The sequence below is a fragment of the Myotis nattereri genome (genome assembly GCF_964212035.1).
Source record: "Myotis nattereri genome assembly, chromosome: 7".
Taxonomy (NCBI): Eukaryota; Metazoa; Chordata; class Mammalia; order Chiroptera; family Vespertilionidae; genus Myotis; species Myotis nattereri.
This window is the reverse complement of record NC_138082.1, coordinates 44233106-44246463: the sequence shown is the minus strand read 5'-3', so window position 1 is coordinate 44246463 and position 13358 is coordinate 44233106. Positions and strand designations below refer to the sequence as shown.

The following is a 13358-nucleotide window of genomic DNA, read 5'->3' as shown; positions in this document are numbered from 1 at the left end:
CCATATGTGTTTGTCAAAACTTTCTATCTTCTGTCAGAAATGGCTTAGCATATCAAATAATTTCTATCTGTCAGAAACCACCAATACAACAATCACTAACCCTGATGTCAACAGGGCACTAAAATAACTATAAAACAGCAAATTTAAAACTGTTAAGTATTTCATAGGAAAAAAATTCTATAAGTGATACACAGTAAGAAAATTGTTATTAGCTAAGCCACACTCACACACCTTCTCCTGCATATGGCTAAGAATGCTTACTAACTACAGCTTTTTCTCTTGTTTCAGTATTTCAAGATTCTGAAGCTGATAGAATTTCCCAGTCTAATCTAGTGGTCTTTAAACTATGTAGTCAAAATTTCTAAGTAATACCAAGTCACATTACAATATCCATTTGGCCACACAAACAAATTTCACTTAATAATAGATTTAAAATAATGTCTCACCATACATCATAATCATGAAATATGTAATTGTAGAAACATAATTACTTAATCAGATTTAATCAGAAAACCTTAACCAGGTATGATTTCAACAATGTATTCTAAGTAACACTTAAAAGCTTTTAAAAGTACTAATTTTAAGAGACCTAGACAACTAAGATGTTTTCCTCTGAACATAGAAAAGGAGACTAATGGTTGATAGTCTCTCTTGGTCTCTCTTTGCCTCTTCTGCCTCTATCTCAGATTTGACCTGAAGTAAATTCTACGATGTGAGACATATTCCATACAAACTATTCTATACAATATCAAAATAAGACTCACAAATATTTTTTAAAAATAAAAACATTATTACAAAAAATTTATTTTGTCTACATCTATGAACTGTTTTGTACCCACTGATTTTCTCATCATAGTAAGTGTTACAATGCAGCTGCTTATAGAACTAGTGAAAATCCATTTGGAGAGAATTGGAAAGGTATAGGAATCAGTCTTGATTAAGGAAAAGAGAAACACAGCAAGATTTTCTAAGTGCTGCTATTCCATTCAAAGTCTTACGCTTCATGAAATGGTAAAATCTCTCCAAATATGAAGTTTGGTACTTATAGTTCTAAACAAAGTTCTAACTGGATCCCAAACTTAAAATTTTAGTTTATTTTTTTGAGAGGGAGGAGAAAGGAAACAAAAGCACAGTGAAATAACGGGAAAATATAAGTGACCTTATTCTTATAAATTTCATAAGACAGAACAACCTATATAATAAAGAGCTAATATGCAAATGGTCATCATGCCCTCACGCCATAATGGCTCAGACACTCAACAACGGGGAGAGAGGAATGGGGATCAGGCAGGCACAAATGAGCTCGTGAGAGAGGAATGGGGACCAGCCAGGCACAAATGAGCTTGCGAGAGAGGAATGGGGACCAGGCAGGCTGCGGCCCGGGAGAGGGACAAGCCGCCTGCCCCATGGTCCCGGGCGCCAGCGTCTGCACCTGCGGCCCGGGAGAGGGACAAACCGCCTGCCCCACGGTCCCGGGTGCCAGCGGCTGTGTCTGCACTTGTGGCCCGGGAGAGGGCCAAGCCGCATGTCCTGCGGTCCCGGGTGCCTGTGGCTGCGGCCTGGGCGAAGTTGCTCGCCCACAGTCCCCTGGGGCTGCAGCTGGCCTGGGCGAAGCCGGCCCAGGTCCTGGGTGCCTGCGGCAGGCCAGAGGGAGTGAAGCCTGGGTCCCGGGTGCCTGCGATCGGCTGGAGGAGGGAATCCTGAGTCCCGGGTGCAGGGAGAGGCACAGGTGGTTAGGGGCTATCAGGCAAGCAGGGGAGCAGTTAGGGGTGATCAGGCAGGCAGGCAGAGGGGTTAGGGGCAATCAGGCAGGCAGGCAAGCGGTTAGGAACCAGGGGACCCGGATTGCAAGAGGCATTCAGACATCCCTTGAGGGGTCCCACTACTATGGCATAGTAGTGAGAAGCATGAGCTGTGGCTTTAAAATGCTTTGGTTTGAATCTTGGCACCACTGACTGGCTATGAACCTTGGTCAGGTTTCTCAATCTCTCTATACTTGCTTTGCATTCCTTAAAATAATAATGGCACCTACTTGAAAGGCTGTTGGGAGTCTTAAGTGTAACTGGCATGTAGTTAAGTGTGCAGTAAGTGTTGATGATACTGTCCACTAATACAACAACACTTTAGGCACATGAACTACCTGCCACTGTCCTATCTCATGATGTTTTCTCATTTCCTTGTTCCTTTACACATCAACTCCCTCACCTCCAGCAGTAAAGAATTATCCTTAACAAATTTATGGTATGCTGGCAGAAAAAAAAAGTCAAATTCTACTTATCATATTAACATATAAAAACTGACCTGTGGTTGTAGCTATGTTTTCTGGGGTTCTGTAGTACTACTTTAGATTTGGCAACATGATGCAATTTTTGGTTTTGGTTTCAATAAGAGTCACTGTATTTACTCCACCAAAATTTTTATGTATGTTTAAAAATAGATGCTCAAGTTCTGCTAAAATATATTGCTATAACAATATTATATAGTTAACAAAATTACAAGGCAAGGCAAAAACTACAGCAGCTGAAGCTTATTATCCTAAGAGAAGCACACAGTTGTCATCTTGAGAACTGTTTCCATTTATTAACTACAACAATTTGGTGGAGATGATATTTTCTGAGATAAAATGTAGCAGAATAAAAAAATTAATGAAAGCAATATTTTCAAAGATTTCTAAAGATTCACAAATATAGCTTGTACAGTCATATGTGGAACAGGCACAAACTTTCAAGTCAATGTGTCTATTTCTACTACTTGATTGTTATAAGAACTTGGCATACTCTGGATTTCTCCAACTGCCCTCTCTGTAAAATGGTCATGATAATACCTGTTTCAAAAATATTTGTAAACTTTTCATATAAGGTTCATCTATTCTATTAACATCTCACTAATTTGTAAGGTCAAGGGTGCCTGCCACATAGCAGGAACTCAATAATCATGAAGGGTTGCTATATATATATATATATATATATATATATATATATATATATATATACACACACACACACACATACATATATATATAATCTTTTAGCTTGGTACAGGAAAAGCTAAATCAATGCCATTCAAATAAGAGGATAGGGGCGAACGGACAAAAGAAACATGGCACAATTTAAAAGGTAACAATCTATATATCTTATCTAATAATAGACAAACATGGTAATTAACCATACCTCCACTACACTTCCCATTGGCTAATCAGCAGGATATGCAAATTAACTGCCAACCAAGATGGCGGCCGGCAGCCAGGCAGCTGAAGTGAACATGAGGCTTGCTTGCTCCAGTGATGGAGGAAGCCAAGGTTCCCCACCTGCCGTGGCCCAGCTCTGAGCTCCAGATGCAACAATGTTGCAATTATAGAAGCTAAACAAACCCCAGATAACTGCTTTCAGCCAGCCAGCCTCGGAACTGGAGCCGCAACAAAGTTTCAATTACAGAAGGTAAATAAATCCCAGGATTAAAAAAGAAAAAAAGAAAAAAAGGAGAGACTGGGAGCTTCAGTTGCAGGCTTGGCCTGCCTGAAAACAGCCCTCAGCCCCTCATCCAGGCTGGCCAGGCACCACAGTGGGGACCCCCACCCTGAAGGGGGTGCAGACAGCCTGAAAACAGCTATCAGCCCCTCACCCAGGCTGGCCAGGCACCCAAGCAGGACCCCCACCCTGATCCGGGATGCCATTCAGGGCAAACCAGCCGGCCCCCACCCGTGCACCAGGCCTCTATCCTATACAGTAAAAGGGTAATATGCAAACTGACCCTAACAGCAGAAAGACTGGGAATGACTGGTCACTATGACACACACTGACCACCAGGGGGTAGATGCTCAATGCAGGAGCTGCCCTCTGGTAGTCAGTAAGCTCCCAGATGGAGGAGCTCTGCTCAGTCACAAGTCAGTACAGCGGTGGTGGTGGGAGCCTCTCCTGCCTCCTCAGCAGTGCTAAGGATGTCCGAATGCAGCTTAGGCCTGTTCCCCGCTGGCAAGTGGACATCCCCCGAGGGCTGCCGGGCTGCCAGAGGGATGTCTGATTGCCAGCTTAGGCCCAATCCTCTGGGGAGCAGGCCTCAGCCAGCAGATGGTCATCCCCCAGGGGTCCCAGACTGTGAGAGGGCACAGGCCGGGCTGAGGGGCCTTCCCACCCACTCCACCCCCACCCCCCCGAGAGCACAAATTTTTGTGCACCGGGCCTCTAGTATATATATAAAAGCATAAGTGACCAGAAGATCAGACGACCAGCCGGTAGCTATGACATTCACTGACAACCAGAGGGCAGAAGCTCAACACAGGAGCTGTCCCCTGGTGGTCAGTGTGCTCCCACAGTGGGAGGGCCGCTCAGCTGACAGACAAGTGCCAGACAGTGGGCTCACAGCTGGGGAGCGCAGCTGCGGCAGCTCAAGCCTCTCCCGCAGACACTCCCCCTGCGCTCCTGGCCTGAGTCGGGGCTGCTGCGGGGCTGCTGCACCAGGATGAGCGGGAGCTGCACGGAGCCCAGCCCAGGCTCAGGCTCCTCCCCGGCTGCCTGCTACTTCACGCACTACTTCGTGCTGTGCAGGATCTATACCAAAGGTTCTCAACCTGTGGGTCGTGACCCCTTTGGGGGTCGAACAACCCTTTCACAGGGGTTGCCTAAGACCATTGGAAAACACATATATAAATACATATTGTTTTTGTGATTAATCACTATGCTTTAATTATGTTCAATTTGTAACAAAATACATCCTGCATATCACAACTCTTATTTATCTCTCTGCTAGCTTACCGCATTCCTAAGCTCAAATGCAGGTCTCTTAAACCAATGATGAAAATGCTTCATTTTAGTAAAAATTCAACTTAAGGCCAAAATAATATGGTGCCAAATGGACCATCTCAGGATTTGTCTGAAGATCCAATGAAGTAATATAAATTGAAACACTGAAAAGTTTTCACAAATGTAGGTTATTATTATTCTTAGTATCAGTTCAATCTACTTCTTTGAGGCCATACATCAAGGGATTTTTAAAATATATATATATATTGATTTCTGAGAAGAAGGGAGAGGAAGAGAAAAACACCGACAATGAGAGAGAATCATTGATTGGCTGCCTCTTGCACACCCACCGCCTGGGAGTAAGCCCACAACCCAGGCATGTGCACTGACCAGGAATTGAGCCCTGACCTCCTGGTTCATAGGTTGACACTCAACTACTGAGCAACACAGACTGGGCCATCAGGGATTTTGAAAAGAAAAATGCTTTGGGTGATACTGTGGATCAGCAAGTTGCTAGACAAGTATGAAAAAAAAATGAAATTCAAAATAAATCTATATAATTACAAATATGACTTTAAAGGTTGCTTAAAGCACAGCAATCAAAATATAAGATTAACTATAGCAAACTAGAAAATAAATGACAGTCATTCTTAAACTCCCAAAATAAACTGTAGAACAAATTTAGGATATGTTTTAATATATATTTAACCACAATGTATGTGAATAAGAATTACAAGTTCTTTTCAAGTGGGTGTCTTCACATTTTCTTCTCTTTGATGCTCCATCGGACTTGACTTGGCGTTTGCTGGTCCCTCTCCCTGAACTGAGCTTCCCTCAAATTCTCTCACAGTGCACTCCCTAACTTCACAAAGGCCTTCTTTGACCACCCTAACTAAAATAGCACCCCCTTACCCTGCTTTATTTTCATTCATCATCCTAATTACTTACTGACACTATATTAAGTATTTGGTTGTTGGTAGTTTATAATGCCATAAGACTGTATGTCTTATTGGGGGGGGGGGGGAGAGGGCCTTTTTCTGTTCACTACCTAGAACGATATATGACACACAGAGGGATCAATGATTATTTGCTTAGAAAAGGAAAAGGAAGCATAGTACATACCTCCTTAGTGAGCTCATGTCTTCATAAGGAACATAAATTTGAATGTTAATCTCTCTTCTTGATAAAACATTAAAAAGAATGAACAAAAAACCAATGTGCAGCCCCAAACTTATACACAGGGTGCACTTAAAGTTCCTAAGTCAGTTATTTTGGGACATATTTTTAAGCAGAATTTAAAAATTGGTGACAAAAACGGTCACCAAAATATGTCTCACCCCAAACGCACTGTTTCTACCACCTTGTGAATTAAAGAGCCTTTCAAGGGTGTTTCATAAGCTAATGTTTCTGATAGGGCAATGCTTTCTAGTTCAGTTAGAATAAGGAAATACAACAGTTTGAGTAATGTAACTACTATGAACTATAGATATGCCAATGCCACAAATAGGTTTATTTCCACTTTGCTCTCAATCCAGCCAGAGCAACAGCTGGGTCCACTATGAGGAAACAGGAAATCATACTGAGATCCAGAAAAGACTTATTTTCAAGGGGCAGAGATATGAGAGAGGAAATAAGAGTAGAGGGAAAAACCAGGTCTTATCTCCAAGCCAGCCCGGAGAAGTTGCTCATAAGTTGGGAATTTGCAACCTTGGGAATATACTGTATAGTTCCACAGTTAGAAAAACAAATCCTATCATGACAAACTTATATATGAGGTTTGAGGAGGTACTAAAATATATGCATGGACATCTTTTTATGAAATTGTTATAATCCAATTCATTAAAACACAAAATTCTAGCACTGGAACGAAACCTTAGAAGTGATCTCCTTTAATTCTTTACTGACCTTCACTGCCTCACCTCTAACATACATATGTAAACTAAAATATACAGAAACAGATGCAGGAGATCACAATTTAACTGTTTTAAAAGGCTTTTTAATTAATACACATCTGTTTCATAAAATTATGCTATTGTAACAATTAAAGAATGATGTACTCTAATGAAAGTCAAGGAGTGACGATAAAATCCTCTAAGTTGCAAATGGTAAAGTCATAGGGCCAAATCTGAGAGCGAGACGGGGCAAAGTCACGTGGAAGATGGTGGTGTCAAGGAAGTCTTATTGTTACTGCTACTGCACAATAGAGATGGCTCTCAGTTGCTTGTTTTGTTTTGGAGGACAACTGTTTCAAAGCATGGAATTACAGTTGTAAATATACAACTGACCCTAGAACATGGGTTTGAACTGTACAGGTCCACTTATATGTGGATTATTTTCAGTAAGTATACAGTCAGCCCTTCATATCCTTTGGTTTCCTATTCACAGATTCAACAAACTATGGATTGAAAACAGTATTTTTGATTTGAGGTTGGGAAATCCATGGGTATGGAGGTCCAACTGTATGCATTATTCTACACCATTCTATTTAAGGGATTTGAGCATCTGCAGGCATCCTGGAAGCAATCCCCCATGGATACTGAGGGGTGACTATAGTTAAATTTGGGGGGAGTCAAAAGCTCTATGTAAATTTTCACTGCATGATAGGGAGGGATGGTGAATCCGTACACCAGGCCTCTAGTATGCATATAAGATCCTTGGTTAATCTCTTTCCGCCCTCCGCCCACCCCCTTCCCTCTGAGATTCATCAGTCTGTTCCATGTTTCCATGCCTGTGTGTTGAGCATCTTCCCCCTGGTGGTCAGTGCACATCATAGCTACTGGTCGAACAGTTGAACGGTTGCTTAGGCTTTTATATATATAGATTTCAAGTAGGTGGAACACACTCAGAATTAATAACGTATTCCCACAGCCTTCCTAACATTAGGTATGTCAACATGAAGCTAACACAAACCCATCCTCCCCCAATTTTGTGAACCATAGTGATAAAAAATAGAAATTATAACCCCAAAGAAACATTGCATGGGTATTGCAGAACTTTTACTATGCCAGACTAGTGGATGTTAGAATGAAACATTTAAAAAATCTTATACATGTGAATCTTGCTTTATGTAATATCCTGAACACTTTATATGAAACTGAACCTAATTTCAAATCTACTTAAGAAGCCCCCGGAACTAAAATAAGTAATTTATTTAAAAATAATTAACAAAAAAAGAATAGTTAATCATTCCCATTTTATTTGTTTCAAGTAAATCAAATGTATAACAATGTGATTTTATAAAAAAGCAGCATGTATTACATTTCTAGCTTCAATGAATAATCTTGTCAGAAATTCATGACTTCTTAAAATCATTTTACAGAAATAGTTTTTTATTTATAGATATATGTGTATATATCTATAGATAAATGTACATATAAAATTAGGTAAAAAATGGACATACTTTCCCCTTCACACATAGTTGCTGAGATATAGTACCTGTAATTCTTATAAACGGTTCAAGAAATGAAGAAAATATTGGATTTATCCTACAATTCTCCCCCTAATCCAGCACATAATGTAAAGTATCACCAAACTATTTTTAGTTATTATGTACCAATTATGTGGAAAACTAACAAAAACAGAAAAGTGGACATGGGGAGACTGAAACCTTTTTCTTTTAAAATTTCATTTGGTGAGCCTGACACACTGCCCCTGATTATACAACAGTTTAACTTTGCTAATATTTGTCTACCTATTCTGAATCAATTTCAACACTCAGATTGACTCATATAATATTAGTTAAAGGGTAATATTCAGTGACCACAAGCCCACCAGGACATATGTAAATGTGTACTATACACACATACAAAACCTCAATATCTCAGTTATATTTTCCAGTTGAGTAAGATCATGTAGTTAAAAAATAAGAAAATAAATGATCCTTTATCAATAATTTTTAAGAAAGATGGGGGCAAGAGAATACAACGTTGGAACATAATTGGAAGCCACATAGGTGTACAAAATATATAGTTCCCCTTATCCACAGTTTCAATTAGCATCAATAAACCTCCAAGCAGAAAAAATTCACAAGTTTTAAAGTGTGTACTTCTCTGAGTAGTGTGATAAAAATCTCACACTATCCTGCTTGCCTGCCCCGGACATGTATCATCCCTTTGTCCAGTATCTCCATGCTGTATACACTACCTGCTCATTGTCACTTAGTAACCATCTCAGTTATCAGTTCGACTGCCTCAGTATTGCAAAGTTTGTGTTCAAGTAACCCTTACTTTACTTAATAATAGCTCCAAATCACAAGACTAGTGATGCTGTCAATTCAGCTATGTCAAAAGGAGCTGTAAAGTGCTTCCTTTAAGTGAGAAGGTGAGTACGGTGCAATAAAATATTTTCAGAGAAAGACTACATTCACATAACTTTTATTAGAGTATGTGATTTATAAATTAAACTTTATCAGAGAGTATGTATATATAGGGTAAAAACAGTATATATAGGGTTTGATACTATCTGCAGTTTCAGGTATCCATTGGGGGTCTTGGAATGGATATCCAGATGCTAAGCCTTAAGGAGGACTACCATATCTAAAATTAGTTTGTTTTACAGATTTCATAATTGGATGGAATATACCACTAACAGAACAGCAAAGATTGAAATTTAAACCCTAATTAAGCAAAGGTTTCAGAGTTCTAATGTCCTGTACCTGCTTGACACCATGACTCAGTAGCAATCTCAAATAAAAATTAATACTGCATATAGTATCATCTTAATTATATAAGTAACAACTGATTTTTTTTAAAAAAATGAAATCCTCAAGTGATCAAAAATCATTGGCTCCCACCAACAAAATAAACAATTACTTCTGTATAGTTTTATTCATTCAAAGAACAGTAATTTGTAATAATAATAAAAAAAACCTCTTTCTGTGGATTCCCTTACATCTTGATTACTGTCATCTGATCATAACACAACTGTACCTCTGCTATCATGTCAGCTTCTCTTCAGGGGATAGGTCTTAATCATAAATCAACAGAATGACTAATTCAACAATGTTAACACCAGAGAATAGATGCTTGGAGCCATTCCAGTTTTTACATCTTTCAAAGGGTCAGTACACCTACTCACTAACACAATAGATTTTATCTTTCAAAATGTGTCCCTCTTTTCTAGGATTGAAAAATAACATTCCATTTAAATTTAAAGTGAACTTTAGTAATTAAATTGTTCATCACTTCTGAACACACTAAAATGCAGTTTTAGTCTTTCTCTGGTGGCAAAAATCACAAACCCCATCTCCTCTTTCCTGAGCATTTGAAATAGTTTTCTAGACTTAAAAGACCCGGGAAAATATTTATTGCTGCTTCCTGCATCAGTCTTAATTTGCTTCAGTAGCATTACATAATAATCTTAAAAAGCAAAACCTTTTCTTTTGCTAAGGGAGCAGCTAATGCAAGTGAAGCTTAGATATAAACATTATAAAAAAACACACAAGATGCTAGCAAAAATTAAAAGGGTTTAGTAGTGAAAATGTATTTTAACTATGTACATCTGCTTGCAGTGTTATAAATGATGAAATCCTAGTGTTCATATCCTTCATAATAAAAATTTATTCTGCACTTTAATACAAAGGCTATGTTGCATAAACAGAGGATTTAAAACTGTAGCAGAGTGGGTGAATGAAAGGCAAATGGCAATCTTTCTGGCTCCAGTAGATGCCATTCCCTATCACACAATGTTTCCCACTCATAAATACATGACAAATACTTCCTCAATCATTTTTTACGAGCAGGGATGCACAGGGGGTAGTCAATGGCTAGCTTGAGGGAAAATAGGAACAGCAGGCGGCAGAAACTGTACAGAAAATGGCTATGTGGTAAATTCTCTTCTGGAACATCACTCAGTTACCCAGTCTTTGATCTTTCAGCTACAATTACACTAACTTCCACAAGAGCTGACCCCCCCCCCCCAACCCCTCAAACTTACATACAACCCAAATCAGATCATTAACTATACATAAAATCTAAAATTTGGTTTTATAAATAGTATCATCCATACCTCTACATTTTTATAAATTAAAATTTGCTATTTTAGACAGGAGTTAGTTTACTTTTTCAATTGGCTATAACCATATCATCATCACAACTGGTCTCACAAAAAACATGGGGTGTCTGGCGACAGCTAAATCACAGACTGGCGTCTCCCAAGCAGTCTGTCTACCATTAGGGTCTGGGAAATAGTATTTACTATACAATTAGAGCCAGGGAGTTCTACCTGTAATCATCCAAATACAGGTGTGAGAAGCCCCTTTGGGCAAGGAAACTGACTCATCCCTTTTCATGGATACTTTGATGTCAGTATTGTTTCACGAAACCTCAGGAAACCTTATCATTTATACCATAATGAGAAGATTTATTAACTAAGGTCAAGTAATAAATTTAAAATTCTTTCCCAAAGGTAACAATTTTTAACACACTAATCATCAAATTTATAAGAATTTGAAACAAGACGGAACTGATTACATTTATGTATTGGAGGACACTGACCAGTGAGAACGAAATGTTCATGTTAAGTTTATGCTTTCTAGAATATTACCAATAAAGAGGTCAAATTCAGCTTTCTATCAGGAACACAAAATGTCTTATAGTAATATTAACAGGGCATTTTTAGTTGCAGCAATTTCACAGAATTTATTCTAATGATTTATTGGAGTTAACCATCTGACATTAATTATTGTTTTGGCTTCCAGTCTATGAATGTTTATTTTTCAGTTTAAAGCTTCTCACTCTTTGATATCATATGGAAATGAGAATTTTTAATGGAAAATTGAAACCATGTGCATCTAAGTACTTAATGAAGTACAGGAAAAAACAGACAATATATTTTAGGGGAATTTAGATATTTTGCTGTGGACAGTTTTGATTTGTTTGTATAACTTAATAGTATAAAATACTGAGAGTCCAGAGAGGCGATTCAAAGCAAATATTATGTCAAATGCATATATGTCCACATGTTATATGAAAATATGGATTTTTTGAAGTTATTAGTGAATGAAAGGAAACCTTGTACATTTTGGTTGCATGTCAAAAATTATAATCAATACATGGATGCATAGTTTTTAACTTTGCCACACTTTTAAAGTATTTGAAACAGATATTTGGTCTTCCCTCTGTCCCACAGTTGTTTTTATTCTAAATTAAAAACAACTTTTTTAAAGCATTCAATCTGGATTTTAAAATTTATGTCAAACTGTAATCCCAAGTAGATATTTTAAAGTCACATATCAACACAGCTAGAAATTCCTAGCTTAAAAAATTTTATTGCTCCAACTACATTTATTCTCATTTTGCAAAGAAAACAAATAATGTCAATTAAATTTAAATTTGAAAAGTAAATATGTATGATTCAATATTACCTAATTTAGTTGTTGTTTTTTTAAGTTCTCTCAGTGTAAATCAACTAAAATATTTATCTCAGAATTTAAACCCAGGCAATGCTTTCTCATCCATTTTAAGTTTTTTAATAAGAGGAAAAAAATTATAATCCAACATAGCAGTATATACATTTGTATGTGTTTGTATACAGATATGTCTGGATACCTTGGGAGGAAAAACTTACCATTTGTTTTTCTTTCTAATGTAATCTTTTTCAGAAAGATTAACCAAGTACACCATTGGTTTTGAAGTCAGAAATAAGTATTTATTCAGCACTTCAATCTAAAGTGAAGAACAGAAAAATAACCCCTTTTAAAACTTGAGTAACTATTTAACTGTTTAAACAAGTAGCTTTTTGCATTTTTATAAATCTTGTTTCTAAAAGATTAATTATTATAAAATATCAGGAACAGGGGAAAAGAATTAACAAGCCTGGGAATAAGCAATCATTGACAGAACTAAAGTGTAACTAGATATAATAATTAGTATAAAATAATGACAACTCTAATTTGTTCTCTAAGAAATCAAAACAACGGCAATAATAAATGGCATAATATTTATAACTTACCTCTTTGTCATTCCAATCATGATAGAAGCGAACAGGTTTCTTTTGATCTATAACCCAGGATTTGACTTTGCACATTATGTCCTATACACAATTGAGAAAAATAGTAAATACAAGATGAATACTAAGCATTTAGATTAAAATCCAACTAAATACTAAAATTAAAGGGGGAACTAAGACACACGGATAATTATTTTCAGTATCTTATTATAAAACTAAATAACAATTGTGGCATTAAAATATTAATATTAAAATGTGAAATACTAGCAAAATTAGTAAAGATCTTAAAATGTTTAAGACAATTCAACTATTAAAGACAGTAATATTTCAACATTACCAAGTGATGCCACTTTCAAGATAAACATACTACTAGGAAATTGTGTGTGTGGGGGGGAACACTAGAGAGAGACTGAATTATAATTTCTTTCTTAAAAAGAAAACCAACCAAATAGATGAACTTGAATCTATTATTGATAGCCCTTTTTAATATGAATTAATTTTTTGCCAACACCTTCTCCCTGCCCACTTCTCCTGTCCCCACTCCAACAATCCCCCTCCAACCTGCCAAAGCCTCCATTACACAATGGCAAGAGCCCTGCACTGGTGACCTCCAACCAGCTGCATTCACTTTCAGAACATCTCTCTCTGCTGGAAATCTAAAGGCCTTTTAGT

General features: G+C 37.6%; 1 protein-coding gene across 2 annotated transcripts in view; it reads right to left on the bottom strand.

The window, feature by feature from the left end:
• The window catches only part of OLA1 (Obg like ATPase 1), a 156695-nt gene that overhangs the window by 38782 nt on the left and 104555 nt on the right, over window positions 1-13358 (bottom strand). For both annotated transcript variants that reach the window (XM_081095634.1, XM_081095635.1), the window contains exons 6-7: window positions 12690-12770; window positions 12306-12403 (exon numbers count right to left, since the gene is read on the bottom strand). In XM_081095634.1, coding sequence (XP_080951760.1) covers window positions 12306-12403; window positions 12690-12770 — 179 coding nt within the window. The remainder of the gene's footprint in view (window positions 1-12305; window positions 12404-12689; window positions 12771-13358) is intronic.